This window comes from Lepidochelys kempii, chromosome 4, assembly GCF_965140265.1.
Source record: "Lepidochelys kempii isolate rLepKem1 chromosome 4, rLepKem1.hap2, whole genome shotgun sequence".
Classification (NCBI taxonomy): Eukaryota; Metazoa; Chordata; order Testudines; family Cheloniidae; genus Lepidochelys; species Lepidochelys kempii.
Window position 1 is genome coordinate 109,991,857 of NC_133259.1, and position 22,006 is coordinate 110,013,862.

Genomic DNA, 22,006 nt, shown 5'->3' on the forward strand with positions numbered 1-22,006 from the left:
CTCTACAGTTGCTGGGGCACCTGGTTCCAATATTTGTTCCTTTGATAAAAATGTGTTTAGGGAGCTTTGAAATTAGCTTGGAATTTTGTCCTACTTTCTAGAGACTGTTTCCTGTTGACCTTTGAATGCACACTACCTTGCACTGATGAGGTTTTTGCGTTGAATAAATTGAAGGCTGCAGCCTGATTTCAGTGCTTTTTTTGGTATGGATAAAAAACAAAACCACCCAGCCATCCAGGGAAATAGTATATCCATCCTTAGTGTCTCTATTGTAAATACAACCTAGATTAAACACAGCAATAAGCAGACTACTTTTACACAATAAACTTTGGGACAGGGACTGAGGCTACAGCTTGACTGCGGTTAACACTTCTCATGCTCACTCGAGAGAGGCTAACCTGGCAATACTGCAGAGCACAGAAAGTGCACCAACCAACCGTAGGGGCAGCTGATGAGTTGTGCTAATTTGAGCTGTAGCCTAAGAGCCCCAATGCACCAGCCAACTCCAATTTAAAGCACCACCACACTTGCATTAAGGATTGTGTGGACAGGACTTGAGCTGGGGACAGTGCTTCAGTTATAATTTGAATTAACCTTACAGTGAGGAAAACCCTGAGTGTTCCTAGATGTTGTGCAGAGCCCCAGCTCTGCTCCACTCCCAGTTGGTACCTCTAGGTGGGCTTGAGGTAGCCAAAGAAAAGAAAAGTGCCCTCTCCACCTCTCACCTGTGGTGATGTGCCTGGTTTGGATGAAAAATAAAACACTAAAGTTCTTTATCTCCTTTTCCCCCTCCCCCAGCCTGATACAAGTGAAAGCCTCTGAGAAGCAGAATGTATTTGACATGAACACAGCAACTCAACCGTTGAAGTCCGTAAAGAAGTGCCTTAATCAGCCCACTGAGTGGAATCTGAATTTTGCAACAGTATCTCTTGCCAGCTGTAAAGTTTTTAACCAAAATCTCAAAAGTGATGAGAACAAATAGACTGCAGCTATTCTTGCACTATTATTTTGTACATTGTTGTTTTACTCCTGCTGAATCATAAGCATTTATTAAATTGATCTTGAACTGATCTCTTGTGATTTGGCTTTATATTAAAATCAGTAGCATTATTCATTTTGATGTACTCTTATGTTTTTTACATGAAGGTTTGCATTTGACCATTATGGAATTTTGCAGTACAAATCTCATATCAGATGTTTCCCTTTTAATAGTATTTCATGGGGGGGAGGGGGAGGCGGAAGGGGGCGTATGTTCTTTTAAGTTTAATTATATATTATCCCAGTTCTATTTTTGTGCACAAAAGTTAATATATTTTGTGACATGGGTCACTAACTGTAAAGATTTATGGCAATGATTCAGAAACAATTCTGTACCAGGTGGAGACTGACTACCTCGAAGCAAAGCAGTAAAAAGATGTGGCAAAGATGTATAAAATCTCATTCAGAAATGTTCAAAATTTACAGAACAATCAGATTGCACAGTATGTTTTCCTTTTCTAGGGGGTTGCGGGTGGGGTTTATTTTCACTTATCCTGAGAAAATGTGTCAATATTTAAAAACTGTAGTCTAAAAGAAAGGCCAGCCTTGCAGGAGAAATCTCTTGAAAGATAGTCATTCAACAAACTTGTATCTGCACTTTTTTATTGATGTTTCTGATAAGTGGTCCATTTTGTTTTGTTTCTATGAATTTGCCTGTCACCAATTAAAATGGATGTAAACACATTTCCAGTTAATTGCTTTATTGCATTTTAGAATTAATTTCACACTTCCAACAGTCATGGAGTATACCTCTTAAGCAGATGTAAATGTTTCCATTTTTATTACCTAGTAGACAATTTTATCAAGCCTAAAACATAGCCTCAGCTAAGGTTATTTGACATGTCTAATAAAAAGTGTATTGATAGTAGTGTGCTGTTATATTAGGTATAAAAAAACCCTATACTGCACATTTCCCTTTTCTCGATGCACTTATTTTATGGACAGAGCAAAGATTCTTTCACTCAGTTCTCCATCCTTGATAATATAGAGCCAAGAGAGTCAAGAGCCTGGAAGAAGTGTCCTTTGATGATTCAGTGGTTAAACTGGAAGCATAAAGCAACCAGGTCCCCCCCCACGTCACACTGCAATACAGACAAGCCAATAATGAGAATAAGTCCATTAAGATGTACCGCCTTCAAGAACCCACGCACCAGTAACTGTAAACACACACCAAAAACAACAGCTAGCTTGAAAATTCAAAAGGTAATTCTCAATGCTGCGAATAAGACTTAAATCTTCAGATGGAAAGTGCTGTGGTGTTAAGGTGCTTTATCAAGAAGACTAAAAGCCGCAAATCAGGTTTAAGACAGACTTCATACTTTTATTACACAAAGAGAAAATATGCATCTAAGGAGTGATTGTCAAAATTAACCCTAATTTAAAATATTGTAAAGTTCCAGGGAACTTCATGTTTTTACAACTATAGAAAGTTTTAAAAAAACTAAATTGACAGTAAAACAAAGCTTATTTTTGTAAGTCTTGTGAAGAGCTGGCTTTCATGAAGGACACTTCTCTTGCTTGCTCTCATCTTCAATCATCTGCTTCTGCATTCAGAAGCTTTGAGAGATTCATCCGAGTTTTCTCAAGTGCTGCTGTTTTTGCTCGTCTTGAAGGTCTTGAACTTGGCAATGTAACTGGTTCTGGAACTTCATCACCACTAAACATAAAAGGTTTCAAAATGGCCACAAAAAAGCAAATTTAAATGTAAATGCACTGCCTTGAAACCACTGAATAATAAACTGCATTCTTTATTGTAGACACTGCACTTGATATAGGTTGTAAGTTTATTTTTAAATAGCTGTGTATATATCAATTAGAGTAGTGACCACCACAAAGGCATAACCAAAGGTTAGTAGTTAAAGTGCGTGGAAAGCAGCAAGATAAGCTTTTAGGGGCTATCAACATAAAACAAATTGTCTAGACAAATTAAAGGGCCTGATCATATTGAAGTTAATGGGTCATGTGCCTGACCATAAGCAGATGTGGGTCCACAGTTAGTGTTAAGATAACAGCACTGCGTAATGGGGTGAAGTGAATGGCATTCAATTTTTTTTTCCAAATGTTGATTTCTACAGTTTATCAATTTACAAATTAAAAAACTGAATAATAGCAACAAGATAGTAGCAATTAGTATAGCAGAGGTAACTTTACAAACCCTTCCCTAAATAGCTGTTACACAAGAACAAAAAATTGGAAGATATACTGGAAAAGAATTAATGCAGGTTGAATTTCTTAGCTGTAAGTCTTAGCTATTAAAGAATTGTTTTATTTCCTTGAAAGGAAAAAAATTACTTTTTCTTAACTAGTACTTCTGAAGGAGACTGAACATTTATGGACAGCTTTTAATTACTTATTTTTTATTACCCTTGTTGAGAAGTCTGGGATTAATTCTATAGTATATATAGTTAACATGTAGTTTATCTTCTGTGCTTGGAACATCTAATTTTAAAAAGAAGGATCATATGGATGAAAGGGTTTGAATTAAGTTTGCTTGCAAGGAAGAAGGAAGGAAGTTAGAGTGGCAGTAGGGACGTCATGCAGTCATTACACAAGACTGTTTACCTTTCACTGTCAGACGCTACCGTTTTACGATTTCTTCTCATGTTCACAGACCTAGCCTCTGTGTTGACTTTTCTCTGCCCTAAAACACAAATGAAAGTTACCCATCACCAGAACAATGACAATGTGCCTTTTGTTCAAACAATCTTCACATCTTAGAACTCCTAGAGACTTTTCATTTCTTCAATACTATTCTTCCTAAACAAATTTCCCTCACCACACATGGGTAGTTCCTTACACCAGTGACTCTCAACCTTTCCAGACTACGTACCCCTTTCAGAGGGGTCTGCAAGACAAATCAGACTCAAGTTACACCTCACCTAAAAACTACTTGCTTAAAAAATCAGACATAAAAATACAACAGTGTTACAGCACACTATTGCTGAAAAGTTGCTTACTTTCTCATTTTTACTATATAAATCAAATCAACTGGAATATAAATACTGTACTTACATTTCAGTGTATAGTAAGAGCAGTATAAACAAATCACTGTATGAAATTTTAGTTTGTACTGATTTCACTAATACATTTTATGTAGCCTGTTGTAAAACTAGGCAAATATCAAGATGAGTTGATGCACACCCTGGAAGACCTCTGCGTACCCCCAGGGTACATGTACCCCTGGTTGAGAACCACAGACATAGAACACAGGACCCTGACTATAGATGATTGATAAACCATGAAGAAACACACATATCACCCTCTTAAAATGCCTTATTTGTTTACATACAATACTTATTGGGTTCTATTAGTTAGACTATAATAAAAAGGAATTAGGAAGCCAGTTTCTCATTGGCAACTAAAAGGCAAAATGACTGAACAGTCCTTGCTATCTCATCTCCATGCCGAATATTTAGACTGCACAAGCGGGGCCCGTTAGTATCTTTGCAGGCAGTAATGTGATGTGACTTAGGGCCAGAGAATGTGGAGGTTGTGGGTCTTTTCTTTTGGCTAGCTCTGTTGTTTCCAAAGTCAGAGCTCAGCTTTTGTGTCTTGCTTCAAATCACATACTTTCTCCTCTCCTTATACTGCTCTAATGTGCCATAAAATGCGTTAATACATCCCCTTACTTCTCACCTGTTGAATGAGGGATCTAAAACCAGTTAACATTTTCTTCTCCTCTATCCCAACTTTTTAAACACCTATAATCATTCAAAGATTTTAAGTCAGGTGTCCAATGACAGAATTTACAATTCACCTCGCAGTAACGAACAGTACAATGTGTATTTGACATGGACATTATTTGCACACACAGAATATCAAGTAGAGGCAGAAGTTTCGTTTCATAAACCACAGTTCCAACTTTTTACAGATAACTTGACACTGCTTTAGTCTGTGTAAAGTAACCACATAAGGGTGTTATAGTGACAAGAACTGTTTCATAAACTCTGTCAGTCAGAGATGTTTTATTTATTTTTTAAAAATCAAAGGCTTTAAAGAAAATTATGCTACAACAAAAACATTTTTGCTGCAATTCCTATAGGGCTTACTTTAAATTAAAAAAAAATATTTGTAGCTGTTAATGTTAAGCTATAAGTCAGCTCATACCTCTATTAGCTTTGCTTCTTGTAGATTTCTGCTTTGGAGGTGCATTATCTTTATGTTCATTAACAGGACTTTGATCAGCTTCTTTATTCTTTTCTGTGTAACAGAACAGTGTATCAGGTCAATCGTAACAGATGTGATCTTTACATACCAATGCTGAAAATAAACTAAACACAACTCTGCTGTCATTTTTTAAAAGTTCAGTCATTTTTAATTCAGAAAAAATAGGAACACACACTAGCAACTATTGCAAAGTGTGGTTTTCTTTACAGCAGTGATGCTCAAACTTTTCCAGTCATGTCCCTCCTTACCAGTAATGGAATCTGTCTACCTTCTCCCCCCCGCCGCCCAACCCCTCCAATTACTGCACAGCCAAGGCATCCTCAGCAGCAGAGCTCAGATTCAAAGCGGTGCTGGGTTGGGGGGCATGGCACTCCCTTCCTGCCCTCCTGTGGGGGCTGGCCACAGTCCTGCACCCCCCTAAATATTCCTCTGCACCCCTAGGGGAGCACACCCCACAATTTCAGAACCACTGCTTTACAGGACGCAAGAGCTCTCGCTGCAAGAAAATATGTACTGAAATGCAGAATCTCCATTCCTCTTTGACGGAACTTCACACTGGAAAGAAAACCAACTATGAGCCAACAGTAGGCAAAGGCTGTTATCCCACAGCTGGAGGAGAGAGGCGAGGGCGCACAACCTAAACAAACGAATCACTACCAGCTCCCCCTACTATGAATATGCAAAGATGAAAACAGCTGAAATTGTTATACATATTTTGTGATTCATCTCTGAATTAAATTTATTTTAATCTATCAGCCCCACTGAGCTATGACTCCTGGAGCTTAGTACTCTGAAATGATGGAGTTCAGGCCCTGAAGTAAGCCACTAATAAAGAAGCAGAAAGGAAGAGCCAACTGAGTGGTCTTCAAGTCAGCTTAAGAAAGTTGCTTAGCTATTTAGATAGGAAACTGATCAAGACCAGTTCCTGGAAGGATTTCTAAACTCCTTGTCCGAAGGGGTGCTAACAGATCTGAGTTACTGATAGCACAGGAACTGCAAGTGGTCCCTTGCTGCCTAAATGGTACAGAGGATGGCTAGCTTCTTGCTGCACAACTACAAGTGCAAAGTCTAGCTCCAGATGTATAAGCTAACACTGAGAAGAGGCATCACGGCTAACATATCACTACAATAAAAATTAGTCTGAAAAACATAAGAAATCTCTTTTGAGAAAAACTACAGATATGAAAAGTACTCAAGTCCAACAAGCAAGCAAAGGAAAGAAGAACTTGAAAACTAGTGAAAACTTTTCAACTCAGTAGGTTTCCAGGCTAATTAGTAGACACTAGTATTCAAGAGGTAAGTGACTATTCAAATCTGCTGAAGAAAGCCCATCTGGTTAGTGTAACATTTATTTGTGAAGAGACTGTGGAGAGAATCGATGATGGAGAAACGTGTGGCAATACTTAACACAAGAGGAATATGGAAAATGAAAGGGAAAAACAGTAGAGAAACTAGGAAAAAGCTAGGAAAAAAAATCAAAAGATAGATTAGTCCAACATTGCAATACTTTTTCAAAAGGGTAAGAATGTACAACTTATATTTTTGTTACTTTAAAACTCTGCATAGTAAAGAGAAAACCTTTATGTTTCTATGTAAAAAATATATATACACTCCCCACCCCGCCTGCATTCAGGGACTCATTTACTCTCCTGTTAGCCATACTTTCAGTACATTACCTTCCTCATTTGGATTAACATGCTCAGATGTTGTGGTGACAGTTTCCTGTTCTACTTCTGAGCGGTCTTTGTCGAAATAATTTCCTTTGCTTAAATTCAAATTCATCTTGAATTTCTCAATCGCTCTTTGACACAACTTATCTTTGACCTTCTGTGGGTAGAAATGTTTCATATTAATATTGCTTAATTCTGCAACAGCTCAGTTTCTACATATCTTCTAATATAGGATTATCCACAAAATGCTGGTATTTCTATATCTGAGAATCAGGTACCCTTCACTATAGTAAATGCAACTAGTACCATATTTTGTATGGCGATAAAACACTCTAAGTTATGGATACTAACAGACAAGGCGAATTATTTAGGAAACAACAGGGTGGATCAGTTTAAAAACCAAGGTCATTACGTAGCAATGTAGATGAAGAATAAAAAGACTATTTAGGTCACCAGCATTAAACCTTTGTTCATTTTAGAATTAGTGGCCGAAATAAAAGGAAGGCTACTGATCAATCATCTGAATTCTTCGAGATGAGTCCCTGCCCATTCACACTATTGGAAGGTGTATCGGCAGTGCAGCAAGCTACTGGACCCTTTGAAAGCAATGCCTCAAGGCACCTGTGCTGCTCTGAACATTTCAGAGGAGACCATATAAAGGCCTGGACCATTTTGAATCCCGTCACAGCTCTGTGACCATACGAGAGCTCCAACCTAAAATCCCCAATTTATTTGGTAAAAACTACAATGTACAAGGTACTAAGAGTATAAATGTTTTCTGCTATTAAGACCCAGTAAAGGTTCCAGGTCTGCATATAACCTGTGTTGGAAGGAAATGAGGCAGTTGGGCACCCTAGCCCCTTTTATACCCTCACCTTTGGAACATTTAGAGCTTCAGGGGTAGGAAGAAGTGCAGGGACTACAATGGGCAGGGCTTCCAGAAGGTTCCATCACTTTGCTGTACTGTGGTATAAGAAGGGGGCCAACTCACCAACCAGTGTGTCAAATAAAGCTGCCAACAGCAATAGAATAGCAGTCGCTTTCTTCTAGGATGGGTTTATTTTTCAAAATCCAAACAGTTCAACTCAAAACAAAACAGGTAAACCAGGTCCTGATGCCTAGCCCTTCCTAAAGCCTCTTCCTCAAAAGGCTTCTGCCACAGCAGATATCTCCAGCCAGATCTTCCACCTAGCTGGTGTAGAGAGCCCCTCCCACACTGTTCCCTGATCATGGTCTTCTGGAAAAGACTTCCTGCTTGCTGGCCTTTTATCTAAGGACCAGGTGACCTACTGACCTCAAACCCCCTATCTCAAACCCTCTACCTGGAAGGCACCTAGTTAGTAACAGGTGGGGCTAAGCTGGGGTGGGCAAACTACGGCCCAGAGGCCACATCCGGCCCTTCAGGCACTTTAATCTAGCACTTCAGCTCCCACCAGGGAGCGGGATCCAGGGCTTGGCCCGCTCCGGTGCTCCAGCCAGGAAGTGGGATTGAGGGCTTGCCCCGCTCCATGCAGCTTCTGGAAGCAGTGGCATGTCCCTGCTCCAGCTCCCACACGTAGGAGCAGCCAGGGGGCTCCACACGTCGCCCCCGACCCAAGAGCCTCCCCCGCAGCTCCCATTGGCTGGGAATCACAGCCACTGGGAGCTGCAGAGATGGTGCCTGCGGACAGGGCAGCACGCAGAACCGCTTGGCCATGCCGCCACGTAGGAGACGGACGGGGGACATGTCGCTGCTTCTGGGAGTTGCTTGAGGTAAGCGCCGCCCAGACCCTGCCCCCCACCCGCACCCCTGCCCTGATCCCCCTCCTGCCCTCCAAACGCCTCAGTCCCAGCCTGGAGCACCCTCAACCCCACCCCAGAGCCTGCACCCCCAGCTGGAGCCCTCACACACCTCAACCCCCTACCCCAGCCTAGAACCCCTTGCCACACCCTGAATTCATTTCTGGCCCCACCTCAGAGCCCGCACCCCCAGCTGGAGCCCTCACCCCCTCATGCACCCCAGTTTTGTGAGCATTCATGGCCCCCCATACAATTTCCATAGCCAGATGTGACCCTCAGGCCAAAAAGTTTGCTCACCCCTGGGCTAAGCCCACATCCCTTAAAAGGGCCATCCCACCCCATTAGACACAGGTAATAGTGTAATACCACAATAGTCCAAACACCACTCGAAGGCAAATTAATTCTCATTACTAGGTATAAGTGCCTGAAATGCACTTTGTTGGCGCAGTAAGAGGATTCAACACATTAGGTTATATATTTCATTTTTATGCCATTCTAAACATGGAAGAATGTCATTTCTTACTACACTTGTCAAACTATGCTTAAACTGTAAGTTAGAATTAAAACTACCAAGCTAGCTACTACAACTAGCTTTAAAATCAATAGAGAAGAATCAGATAAACAGCCGAAGCTCTCTAGACTCCAACGCATGCAGAAGTTATTGCCCTACACTCACACACACACACACACACACCCTCCTCAGGCCACATCCTTAAAAGAGTCCATAGGCTCCACATTCACTTCAGGACTGAGTTCAAAATTACCACTTTTGTTAAATCCAGGTATGGACTTATCGACCTTGTGTCCCTCTCAACTCTTCTGCATGTATAGCACAGTATTCTTCTAACCCTCCATCCACTTGGACCATGGTTGATGCAAGTTTTCTCTGCTATTCTTTTAGCTATCTGTAGCAGTCTTCCAATACCTCTCCATCTCAGCTCAAACTGTACTCTTTCCCCACTGCCTAAGAGACCTAATGCTAAGCATGCACATAAGCATTCAGCTGAGGAAGGACTGAATAAAGATAAGGTCCAACTCTACATTCAGCTGCAAATACTGAGATTTGGTTAACAGCAGTAGCTGGAACTAACTAGGGGCCGTGCTCCTCTTGACCTGCTGCTCACAAACAGGGAAGAATTGGTAGGAGAAGTAGAAATGGGTGGCAACCTGAGCAGCAGTGATCATGAGATGGTTGAGTTCAGGATCCTGACAAAAGGAAGAAAGGAGAGCAGCAGAATATGGATCCCGGACTTCAGAAAAGCAGACTTTTACTCCCTCAGGGCACTGATGGGCAGGATCCCCTGGGAGAACAACATGAGGGGGAAAGGAGTCCAGGAGACCTGGCTGTATTTTAAAGAATCCTTATTGAGTGTGCAGGAACAAACCATCCCGATGCACAGAAAGAATAGCAAATATGGCAGGCAACCAGCTTGGCTTAACAGAGAAACCTTTGGTGAGCTTAAACACAAAAAGGAAGCTTACAAGAACTGGAAACTTGGACAGATGACTAGGGAGGAGTATAAAAATATTGCTCGAGCATGCAGGGATGTAATCAGGAAGGCCAAAGCACAACTGGAGTTGCAGCTAGCAAGGGATGTGAAGGGTAACAAGAAGGGTTTCTACAGGTATGTTAGCAACAAGGAGGAGGTCAGGAAAGTGTGGGGGAGGTGCATTCCTCCTTACTGAATGGGGGAGGCAACCTAGTGACAGATGATGTGGAAAAAGCTGAAATACTCAATGTTTTTTTTTGCCTTGGTCTTCACAGACAAGGTCAGCTGCCAGACTGCTGCACTGGGCAGCGCAGTATGGGGAGGTGAGCAGCCCTCAGTGGTGAAACAGGTTAAGGACTATTTAGAAAAGCTGGACACGCACAAGTCCTTGGGGCCGGATCTAATGCATCCGAGGATGCTGAGGGAGTTGGCTGGTGTGACTGCAGAGCCATTGGCCATTATCTTTGAAAACTCAAGGTCTCAGACAATTGGAAAAAGGCAAACATGGTGCCTTTAAAAAAGGGAAGAAGGAGAATCCAGGGAACTACAGACAGGCCAGCCTTACTTCAGTCCCTGGAAAAAAACATGGAGCAGGTCCTCAAGGAATCCATTTTGAAGCACTTGGAGGAGAGGAAGGTGATCAGGAGCAGTCAACATGGATTCACCAAGGGCAAATCACGCCTAACCAACCTTATTGCATTCTATGATGAGATAACTGGCTCTGTGGATATGGGGAAAGTGGTGGGTGTGATATATCTTGACTTTAGCAAAGCTTTTGATACAGTCTCCCACAGTATTCTTGCCAGCAAGTTAAAAAAGTATGATTAATGGTTCGATGTCTACTTGGCAGCCAGTATCAAGCAGAGTGCCCCAGGGGTCTGTCCTGGGGCCAGTTTTGTTCAACATCTTCACTAATGATCTGGATGATGGGATGGACTGCACCCTCAGCAAGTTCGCGGATGACACTAAGCGGGGAGGAGAGGTAGATGTACTGGAGGGTAGGGATAGGGGCCAGAGTGACCTAAACAAACTGGATGACTGGGCTAAAAGAAATCTGATGAGGTTCAACAAGGATAAGTGCAGACTCCTGCACTTCGGATGGAAGAATCCCATGCACTGCTACAGGCTGGAGACTGACTGGCTAAGCGGCAGTTCTGCAGAAAAGGACCTAGGGATTACAGAGAACAAAAAGCTGGATATGAGTCAACAATGTACCCTTATTGCCAAGAAGGCTAACTGCATATTGGGTTGCATTAGTAGGACCATCGCTAGCAGATCCAGGGAAGTGATTATTCCCCTCTATTCGGCACTGGTGAGGCCACATCTGGAGTATTGCGTCCAGTTTTGGGCCCCCCACTACAGAAAGGATGTGGACAAATTGGACAGAGCCCAGCGGAGGGCAACAAAAATGATTAGGGGGCTGCGGCACATGATTTATGAGGAGAGGCTGAGGGAACCGGGCTTCTTTAATCTGCAGAAGAGAAGAGTGAGGGGGGATTTGATAGCAGCCTTCAACTACCTGAAAGAGGGAGGGATCCAAAGAGGATGGAGCTAAGCTGTTCTCAGTGGTGGCAGATGATAGAACAAGGAGCAATGATCTCAAGTTGCAGTGTGGGAGGTCTAGGTTGGATATTAGGAAAACATATTTCACTAGGAGGGTGGTGAAGCACTGGAATGGGTTACCTAGGGAGGTGATGGAATCTCCATCTTTAGAGGTTTTTAAGGCCCAGCTTGACAAAGCCCTGGCTGGGATAATTTAGTTGGGGCTGGCCCTGTTTTGAGAAGGGGTTGGACTAGATGACTCTGAGGTCTCTTCCTAATCGTCTATGATTCTATTCTATGGTCCAAGATGTAAAGGACTATCTTCAATTTTATTTACATGTGATAAAATAAGGTGCAGCACATCTATCATGAATCTTACTGTGATGACACATGAAAAACATGCCATGTAGCTTCAACTTATTGCACTGGTTGAAATGGTTCAATGTATTTTAACAACATAGTTCATAGTGACCTCAGCCCACAGTTTAAAATATAAATATCCTGATTAAAACAAAAATAATTCCATCCTGATTAGTATTAAGTTAAACACAGATTCTTTGTTAAATAAGTAAAAAATAAACTATGGAATACTACTAGAATACTGAATTTTTAGCTATTAAAAAAGGTACCAAGAGCAATGTAACAATTTATTTGTATACTACCTACCTCAAGGATCTCCTCAAGTAGGACCAGAAGATCTTTTGTGAAATATTTACTGAGTTCCAATGAACTCAAGGCTTTTGCATAAATACGAACATCTGGTGCAGTTGGGTCTATCAAGATCTCATTGCAGATTTTCACAGCTAAGCTATCATGCACTGTTAAATCCTGTAAAAATCATAAGAATATTCTGAAAGCTGGTTGAAAGTTATTTACATGAGAAGACCGTGTAATGTGCCTGATGTAAGTGCCCGATCAGCTATGTTAAATGGTAAAAAATTACATTTCTCAAAAAGCAGCATTTTATGCATGTGCACCAATTTATGTACATGCACGCACACACAGGAGGGAGCAAACAACAGCTGCTGGTAAATTAAGTACGGTGGTGTTGCTTTAGCCACATGAGGAAACAGCAAGCTAGAGACAGGTCACTTGGGATAATCTCTTTCCTTCCTTCTTATGCAAGAGCCTCAAACAGAGAAATCTTCACAGAGTGATAGCAGTGGCTGGGTTGTTGGGATGCAATCTCTAGCCACAAACATCAAAGTAGCATCCCCGTCAGCCATGATCTACATACTTGGTAATCCTGGGACCTTTTGGCCTGAGGATTCAGTCCACTTGGTCTTGTCAGGTCCACTAACAGTTCAGAAACATTAGCAATATCTACTTCAGCCAAAGGTGAAGATGCAGGAGCATTAAACAGTGTGCGCAGAGTTGGAAGAAAGGCTTCCTCAAAACATTCCTGATTAGTCCTGTTTTAAAAGAGTCAAATGTTAGTAAACAATGTGAAAATGTGATCAGAAGTTCATCACAGCCTCATCTCAGAACTAGCACAGTATTTTGTGGGGCCTCAGTAGGCCCAAAACTTCCAACCCCATCCTAAGGATTGGGGTCCACCATGGACCAGGGGTCCTGTCTGTTTACTGTATCAGAAAGAAGGCCCTAAAACAGTTTAAAACCAGGTTATTTATCCAACAACCCTTTCTGTGTCTGTTGGTCCCTGAAGAATCCAGTTTGCAACTCTCCAGAGGGATCATCCAAAGGGATGATAACCAAGGAAGTACATTAGCATTTCCCTCCTATTAGAGAAGGTACATTCAATGCCACAATAGCACATACGCAATTGCATTTTTAATAGTGGTGACTCTGGAACAAAGAATGACCTTGACTTGGTGGGATATACAGTAAGACTAATGTTCAAAGATAAAGATTTCAGACTCCTCTTGCCAATGTAACTGCAACCAGAGAACATGTCTCAATAAAACCAGATAACCTGTTCACATGCAGAAGAACTAATCACCGAGGTCAGCCCATTTTTCCAGATTGGGGGACACTGAAGACATATATCCTAGTTTCACTTTGATACTGGACTCAACAGAAGTTAAGTGAAAAATTATCCTCTCAATAAAGTGACTTATTCCTGCTCTTGACAGAGTAGCGATAGGAAATTAAGGGTTTTTCCCTCCACAATTTCCCCCTCCTCATCCCCAATTCATTCAGCTGTCCTTTTAGTAGCAATTTGTAGAAACTTTAAATTCACATTTTATTGTAAAAAAAGGATGCCGTAACTATTTCATATTCCCACTTTAGCTTTTATACTAGCTAGCCACAAACTGCCACTCAAAGAGTAGCCAGTCCTATTTTTCCCGTGGCAGAGAAAGGAAGGAGAGTTTAAGTCTGCCACATTTTTGTTGGGTTTATTTAAACCTCACCTTTCCCTCTCCCGCACCAACCTCCTTCTGCCCCACAAAAACAAATACCCTGCATTGAAAATCCTGAATCTGCAAATTTAATTATTTAAAACAGGAGCCCAACTGTTTCCTCTACACAGCTGCTGAGCACTAAGGTCAGTTTGTCTGTTTCCTTTTGAAGTTCCACTGCTAGTGTTCCGTCAGTGACACTTCAATGCCTGGCTGCAGTGCTCAGCAGCATAAACAAGTAAAAATAATTCTGTTTATATCATCTCTTCCTTCAGAAATTCAATAAAAGAGTTGGATGAGAGCTCCCAAAGCAGTTTCACAGGCAGCAGTAAAAATTATAGATTTAAGAGAGGGGAAAGAAAAGAAGGATAAAAGGAGATAAAAGGGAATTTCAAAAGAATAGAAAAGATTTATTTCACTCCAACCCTAACTGCATGTCAAACATCGGCATAGTTATCTCACTGTCACAGTAATCTATGCGCAGACAGAGGAATCTGTGGACTTAAAGATCATTTCTACAATCAATTGGAACATCTAGTATGCACAGTCCCACCACATGATGATATCGTGATCCTGGGTGACCTAAATGCAGTTACAGGATCCCTACGAACTGGATTTGAACAGGTCATTGGTCATTATGGTTCAAGCACACCCAATGATAACTCTCACCGCTTGCTTACATTCTGTGCCTCCCAGATTCTTTCCATTCTTGGGTCATGGTTCAAGTGGCAACGCATATACCAGATGTCATGGATCTCTCATGATGGAGTCACTCAGAAGGAGTTGGACCACATCATTACACGCGATAGGCATCTCTTCGCCTCCTGTGGAGCATACAGTGGTGCAGAATGCGCAGCGAACACATATCACCTTCTAGTGGTTGCCCGTATGGTGTTGATGCACCAACGAGCAGGGTAAATCCTCTGCAATGATGATGAAGTTTTACATCAACACACTCCATGTGCCAGGTTTAGCCAACAGGTTTTGTATTGATGTCAGCAACAGATTCTTGGCTCTAGCTCATCTGCCAGACGACGTGGAGGTTGCCTGGTCCCTGTTCACTTCTACCCTCAACCCGTCTGCTGAGCAGACAATTGCTGCTCATAGGTATCCAGCACGTCGACCATGGCTATCAGAAAAGTCCTTCCAGATTATTAAATTGAAGGCCACAGCCCGCCAGCATGGTGATAAGCACACTTGTAATCAGCTGAAGTGAAAATTTAACATCCTGGCACTCCACAATCGCAAGCCATATTATAACCAAATGGCAGATGATGTCGAATTTGGCTTAGCCGGGGTGACTTGAAGCATTTCACGCCATTTGCAACCTCAGCGGTCAAGAGGTAGTCATTACAAATGGCATCCTGAACGACAGCCAACGTCATCCATGTAAATCGCATGACGACATTCTCTCACGCTGGGCGGAACATTATCACAGTGTCCTGAACCATCCTCCAGCTGCCGCTTGTTCAGAGCTGGATGATCTGGCAGTCACTGTGATTCCAGATCCAGACATTTGTACTGATGCACCAACACTGGATGAAGTGTATCATCTCTAAACTGAAAAACGGACACGCAGCCAGTGCTGATGGCATCCACTCAGAACTGCTAAAATGTACTATTGATCCTGTAGCAGAATCACTTCTGGCCATCTTTTGTCTAGTGTGGAGAACTGGAACCTTGCCAACCACCTGGAAGGACAGTATTGTGATCTCACTCTATAAGGGCAAGGGACCGCGCAATGAATGTAAGAGCTACAGGCCAATCACCATGCTCTCCGTTCTAGGGAAGGTGTTTTTCGCATGTTTTGCTTGCTTGAGCCTTTGCTACATCGGAAGCATCGTTCCCAACAGTCAGATTTTACGAGGAACAGGTTCATATTAGACGCCATTTTGGCCCTTTGCTTGTTTTCGAAGATACATCGCGAGTTCAGGAAGCCCGTGCACGTGGCGTATGTTGATCTTAAGGCCGCATTTGATTCAGTAGACCGTGTTGTGTTATGGAAGGCCTTAAAAAGTTGTAGGTGTCCCTACCACACTGCTGGACTTGATTAGAGAGCTACATAATGGAACCACTCCCCGTGTTCGTCTGGGGAACCGCATGTCAGTGCCTTTTAAATCAGTATCTGGTGTTAAGCAGGGTTGCATTCTGGCCCCTGCACTCCTTTGTTGGGCAATGGATTTCATAATGCAGCATTCGTCAGGTCCATCGGCATTGAAATCAGTGATTTCTCACTCACAGACCTCGACTATGTTGTTGATGTTATTTTAGTACAGAGCCCCAATAGGTTTCGTGAGGCACTGCAGCATGTGGAGGAGGAGTCAGATAAGATTAGTCTCCATGTTTCATGGTCAAAGACAAAACTGCAAAATTTAGGACCAGGTCCACCGGCGACTCCAATCTCTTTGATCAACGAAACAGTTTCCATCTTTTGTTATCTGGGTTCTATACTTACAAGCTCCTCCAATTCTCACACGGAGGATTTCCATTGGATTGGCATCGCAGCATCTGCCATAGGCTGTTTACAATGGATATGGAATCAACATCATCTTAGTATGACAACTAAGTTCAGGATTTATTCAAGCTGTATCCTTCCCATACTGTTGTACGGCTGCGAAACATGGACACTATGCCGTGCAGACTGGACAAAGCTAGAGGCTTTCCACACAAAATGTCAATGTTGTATACTGGGCATAGAGTGGAATGACTTCATCTGTAATGCAGATGTTTATGATTGTTCGGGTCTACAGACTATGGGGGCCATTGTTCGCAGGTGGAGCCTTATGCTTTTCGGACAAGTCACAAGGATGCCACAAGACGTTTCAGTGAACACCGTTCTCCGGGTGGCTTGTAACATCTGGGATAAAATTCCACCAACTGAGGGGTAGAGGCGGCCCAGAGGCAGACCCCCTATTATATGGGTTCATCAAGTCTGTTCTGATGCTGCACACTCAGGCCACCAAGCCTTTGCAATTGTGCAGGAAATGGGCCAAATGGCGAACGATCGCTATGGATGACTGTCTGACTAAGCATTGAAGAACGCTCCATTAAAAAAATGGAGGTGGGGATTTTACTTCTAGGTATGTTGCAGATGTAACCAAAACAGTGGAGCGATCAATCAGTGTTGACGGCCATATACTAATGCAGCGCAAAGGAATAAATATGGAAAGAATCTTCTTGTGCAAATAGATACACACTATTACTATTTTAACTCTCTCAAGAGGGAAGCATGAAAATGATCACCTTACCTTCTTAAGAGGCTGTAAATTAAGCCTTTAAACACATAGTTAGGCACTTAAATGTGCCCCGATTTCAGAGTCATTGAGATGCATCTACTCCCAATGAAGTAAATGAGAACTGCAGGTGCTCAGACCTACTGAAAAATTAGGCCACTTATTTAGTTATCTAATTTAAAGTACTCAGGTTGGACACTGCTATCCTTACTTTCTTAGGCTACTGTATCATAGTTACGTAGTACATCCCACATACAAAATGTACGGGAATCACAAGAACAAAATCAGTTAAAACTACAACCTAGAAAAGAAAGAAAAAACAATGTATGATTTCAACATCAGATTTTTAAAAGCTCCTACCTATTTGCATAAGCAAATAAAGGGAAGAAAACTCCCAGACAGTGTCTAAGTTGAGTATCCTCTTCTGTCACGGGATTATACCACAACAAAATGAGACGAGAAAGAAGTTTCGCACTAATTAATCTCCCAGAGAACATCAACTTGGCCAGGCCTTCTGCAGCTTCTGTCCTGAGTTCTGAAAACTTAAGTAAAGAAAGACTGTATCAGAGACAGAATTACAATCCTTTGACCGATACACATTAGTTAATTGAAAAATAAAGCCCCAATCTTACACTGACATCATTGTGGATGCATACCTACACCACCGACAACCTCAATGCAGGCTCAAACTTGCATCCTTAGTGTCAGTGAAACTCTAAAAATAGCATATCCCAGACACTTAAGTTACTGTAAATGCAAAATGATATCCAAATCCATACTAAGAGAATTCAGGAGCCTCAAATCTCTATCATGAAACCTACAGCTAACATACGGGGGGGGGGGAGGAAACCCCACACTTCTTAGATTCCAATCCATTTCCAACCCAGTTAAAAATGAAAAAGGCTTTTCACTCACTAGTGAAAAAAATGGATTTCAGAACACACAACTTCGCTACAACAATCCTGCCATTTCATTGCTCTTTTACAGCTATGAAAGGCATGTAGGACTGACAGTTTTAGTAATGGCAGAGATGCAGTTAATCATACTTCTTTGGAAGTTGCCAAATACTCATACACTAGTAGTTTGCATCCATTTCTCCTTATTTAGTTCAAACTCATCGATGAGGCTTCATATCTGCCCTTATCCAGCTACTTACAGAGTTTCAAAAAGTTTGTGAGCGGTTTCCCAAAGGAAGGAAGGAGTCAAGTAGGTCCAAAGTAGAAGCCAGTTTGCAAGACAAGTCCCAATATATTTATCCTAAGACTATTTACAAGAAGGCTACCATCCTGAAAAAGCCAAATCACACAACGTGACCAAGATCCAAAAGTAGCTTAATGAACATTTGATATAAAACAGAAAATAATAATGAGGAATACAATCCATCAGAAGGCACGTACACCTTCTTTTTCCCCCCCCTTACAAAGGTCACAATTTGATGGTTTTCAGAAAGCACTGGGGTCATATAATTGTAACAAACAAAACCACTGAAAACCTGGGGAGTTGTCTAGTTAATGCCATGAGTTATGTCGGAGGGTAGCAAAGTACAGGAACAGAATACTACGACTCAAAAACCAGACCCAGTGAACTCACAATGGAAGCTTTAACTCCAACAGTGATGAAGTAATTTCCTCCTCTTGCAAAGTACAGAAAACAGTTTATAAAAATGGATTGGAGTAGTGTTTAAATAAGTCTGTTCTGGTATAGATACTGCTGTAGTCACACAGATATCCTTGTTATCACAAGCTGTTCTAGTTGTTATTGATTTAAATGCAGCTATGCCAATTTACACCACCCGAGGATCTAGCCAAATGACCTTTAATGGGAAAATAGTTATCTGGGTCATAAAGGAATGTCTCACATATTTTCACCAGGAGTACTATGGAGTTACAGCAGCCCTATTTATAGACTTCTGTGCAGTATGCAACAGTGCACATGCAATTTTCATTCACATTTAAATCTACAAGCAGTTCCTGAAATATCTCAATACGCTGGGCATCTGATCCAAGATATAAAACATACAGAAGTGTTACTTATGTACAATTATATACAAATTTTTACTTTTGTAACAAAAAAGATGTAGAAGAGCAGACTGACGGCATTTTATAGATAACTTACCTCGCTGTCTAAGAAACTGGAAAGAAGTTGTAGGAGTTTGTGAACAGTGGCAGTCTCTTCTTCCAACTCTTTTATTTTAGTCTCCTCCTCTTCAATATCTCCACTTCTAATCTCTGTTTCTTCACTGTGAGAATCATTGACTTTTTTTGCTCTGAATGTTTCTATCCCAAATAACATCAGCTGGTCAAAGACTGCCTTTAAAGCACTTCGCTTTACCTTTATATCATCAATTTGTAAAACCTAGATTTTGTAAAGGGGGGAAAAAGATGTATAGTTCTGTGGTACATCACTCAATTAGAAGTGTTGTTAAAAACAAAGAGCTGACAATATTTAACTCCTAAATCAGTGACTGAGGTTACCCAAAGATCACACAACAATCCATCTAAGCTAAGCGGAATCTCCCCAAACTCTAGAACAATATGAAAAAGCAGAGCTCAAATATGAACCCAAGTTTGGAATAAAATCTGAGGTTGAACTATACAAAATTATTCATTCAGCTCCAGCTATGCAATCAGCCTACTTTGTTCAGGCCAAAACAGTGCAGCCCTATTTATAGCTGTTTCAATCGTGGATGTCATCCTGATCCAAATTGGAGGCCTTATCCCATGTATTCTTACTGTCCTATTGTGTCTATTTTGGAAGCATGTAATAATAAAATCAAACTTATTTAGACTTTGCTAACTTCCAAAGGCCCAAATCATAATCAGGACCCCACTCTGCTGAGTACTATTCATGTAAGACAATAATGCCTGTCCCAAACAGTTTACAGTCTAATTTGAAAGAAGACGCAACAAGTAATGGAATGGAATGGAAGGACAGCAGGGAGGAGGAGGGTAATAAATTCAAATAGTTGCATAAGTTAGTCTAATTTGAAATAAGACACACATAGCTAAGGGTAACATTTTCAAAAGTGACTTCATCTTAAGCTCCATTTTCTATAGTGACTTAGAAGTCTAAGTCTCACTGAAAGTCAATGGGATTTAGGATCCTAAGTACCTACATCACTTTTGAAAAATAGGATTTAGGCTTTTGAAAATTTTACCCTAAATTCTCTCAGACAGTGACTATACTGTCCTATATGTTTATATAAGACCTAATACACCTAATATGTTTATACAGCACCTAATACAATGGGTCACTTATTTTGATGAGGGCCTTTGGATGCTACTAGAGTACAAATAAATATATAAGAATGTTATAAATAAGAAAACAGCGGTTCAAGAAATTCATCTGCTCTGGTCCATGTGACTCTAGAGTGGGGGTGGGCAAACTTTTTGGCCTGAGGGCCACATCGGGGTTCCGAAACTGTATGGAGGGCTGGGTAGGGAAGGCTGTGCTTTCCCAAAGAGCCTGGCCCCCGCCCCCATCCCACTTCCCACCCCTGACTGCCCGCCTTAAAAACCACTGACCCATCCACCACTTCACCACCTCCACCCCACTCCTTGTCCCCCAGCTACTCCTATCCAACCCCCCTGCTCCCGGTCCCCTGACTGCTCTGACCCCTATCCACACTCCTGCCCACTGACACTCCCATGCCTATCCAGCCCCCCTATTCCATATCCCCTGACCTTTATCCAACCCCCCCACTCCCCACCCCTTACCATGCTGATAAGAGCACTAGTACTGGCAGCCGCGATGCCCGGCCGGAGCCAGCCACACTGCCACGCAGTCTAGAGCGCCAGCAGCACAGCGAGCTGAGGCTGTGGGGGAGGGGAGACAGCAAGGGAGGGGCCGGGGGCTAGCTTCCCCAGCTGGGAGCTCAAGGGCCAGTCAGGATGGTCCTGCGGGCCGCAAATTGCCCACCTCTGCTCTAGAGCCCTTAGGTTTGATTTAAGCTCCTTTTGTTCTGCCCTGAACTCGGGGGGAAAAAAGAAGAGCCCCAAACATGAAGCATTTTCCACACAATGGACATATGCAACTTGCGTTTGGGAAAAAAAGTACCGAGAAGACCACCTAGAGCTGCCAGAACCCTTTCTTTTTCACATAATGCCCAAGATAGGACAAAAAGAAGAAAGTCACAAATATTACGAATTAAGCTTCTCAGCATCTTGTAAACAATACTGAAATACCCCATTTTACAGGTGAGGAAAATTGAGGTGGAGAGAAGTTAGATCAATCAGCATAAGTCAAGTGTATGTGGCAGAGTTGGGATGTAAGCCACATATATATTGTTCACTATTTTTTAAATCCTCAACCAACACAGCTGAGATCCTATATCGGTACTACTTTATTTAGAATTATGTGCCACAAGTACAAGGCCAATTTTATTCACAAAGTCACAGCCAAACAACGCAATTCTTATCACTAAGAAAATTTTTACCTGTAGCAGCAATGCAAGGTGTTGACTGGCAAAGTCTTTGTTCTGCAGAGCACAGCAACCCAAACATAAAACTGCCATATTTCTTACAGCTGGATGGACATTAGTTATTCCAGGAAGTATCTAAAAATAATAATTTGATTCTTTGTGATTAAAACGTACATACTAGAACAACAAAAGACTTGCTACAACATGTTTGAAAAGCAGTTATTAGAAAGTTAACGTTAAGAGACCTAGAGTGCAACATATTCACGTGTGTTTTTGTACCTAATGAGTGAGTCAACCAAAAAGTAGG

At 41.8% G+C, this 22,006-nt stretch overlaps 2 protein-coding genes across 3 annotated transcripts in view; one reads left to right on the forward strand and one right to left on the reverse strand.

Moving 5' to 3' along the window:
• Positions 1 to 1,722, forward strand: part of LCORL (ligand dependent nuclear receptor corepressor like) — a 182,293-nt gene extending 180,571 nt beyond the window's left edge. The window contains exon 8 of one of the 2 annotated variants that reach the window (XM_073342423.1): positions 799 to 885. In XM_073342423.1, the coding sequence (XP_073198524.1) occupies positions 799 to 803 (5 nt within the window). In that variant the 3' untranslated portion in view covers positions 804 to 885. Of the gene's footprint in view, positions 1 to 798 lie in introns of both variants that reach the window. The other variant, XM_073342428.1, reaches the window with a different exon arrangement.
• Positions 1,723 to 2,306: 584 nt separating this feature from the next.
• The window catches only part of NCAPG (non-SMC condensin I complex subunit G), a 40,517-nt gene continuing 20,817 nt past the window's right edge, over positions 2,307 to 22,006 (reverse strand). The window contains exons 14-22 of the mRNA XM_073342434.1: positions 21,715 to 21,834; positions 19,395 to 19,634; positions 17,640 to 17,821; positions 12,924 to 13,098; positions 12,353 to 12,514; positions 6,882 to 7,032; positions 5,146 to 5,238; positions 3,601 to 3,679; positions 2,307 to 2,695 (exon numbers count right to left, since the gene is read on the reverse strand). Of these exons, the coding sequence (XP_073198535.1) occupies positions 2,569 to 2,695; positions 3,601 to 3,679; positions 5,146 to 5,238; positions 6,882 to 7,032; positions 12,353 to 12,514; positions 12,924 to 13,098; positions 17,640 to 17,821; positions 19,395 to 19,634; positions 21,715 to 21,834 (1,329 nt within the window). The 3' untranslated portion in view covers positions 2,307 to 2,568. The remainder of the gene's footprint in view (positions 2,696 to 3,600; positions 3,680 to 5,145; positions 5,239 to 6,881; positions 7,033 to 12,352; positions 12,515 to 12,923; positions 13,099 to 17,639; positions 17,822 to 19,394; positions 19,635 to 21,714; positions 21,835 to 22,006) is intronic.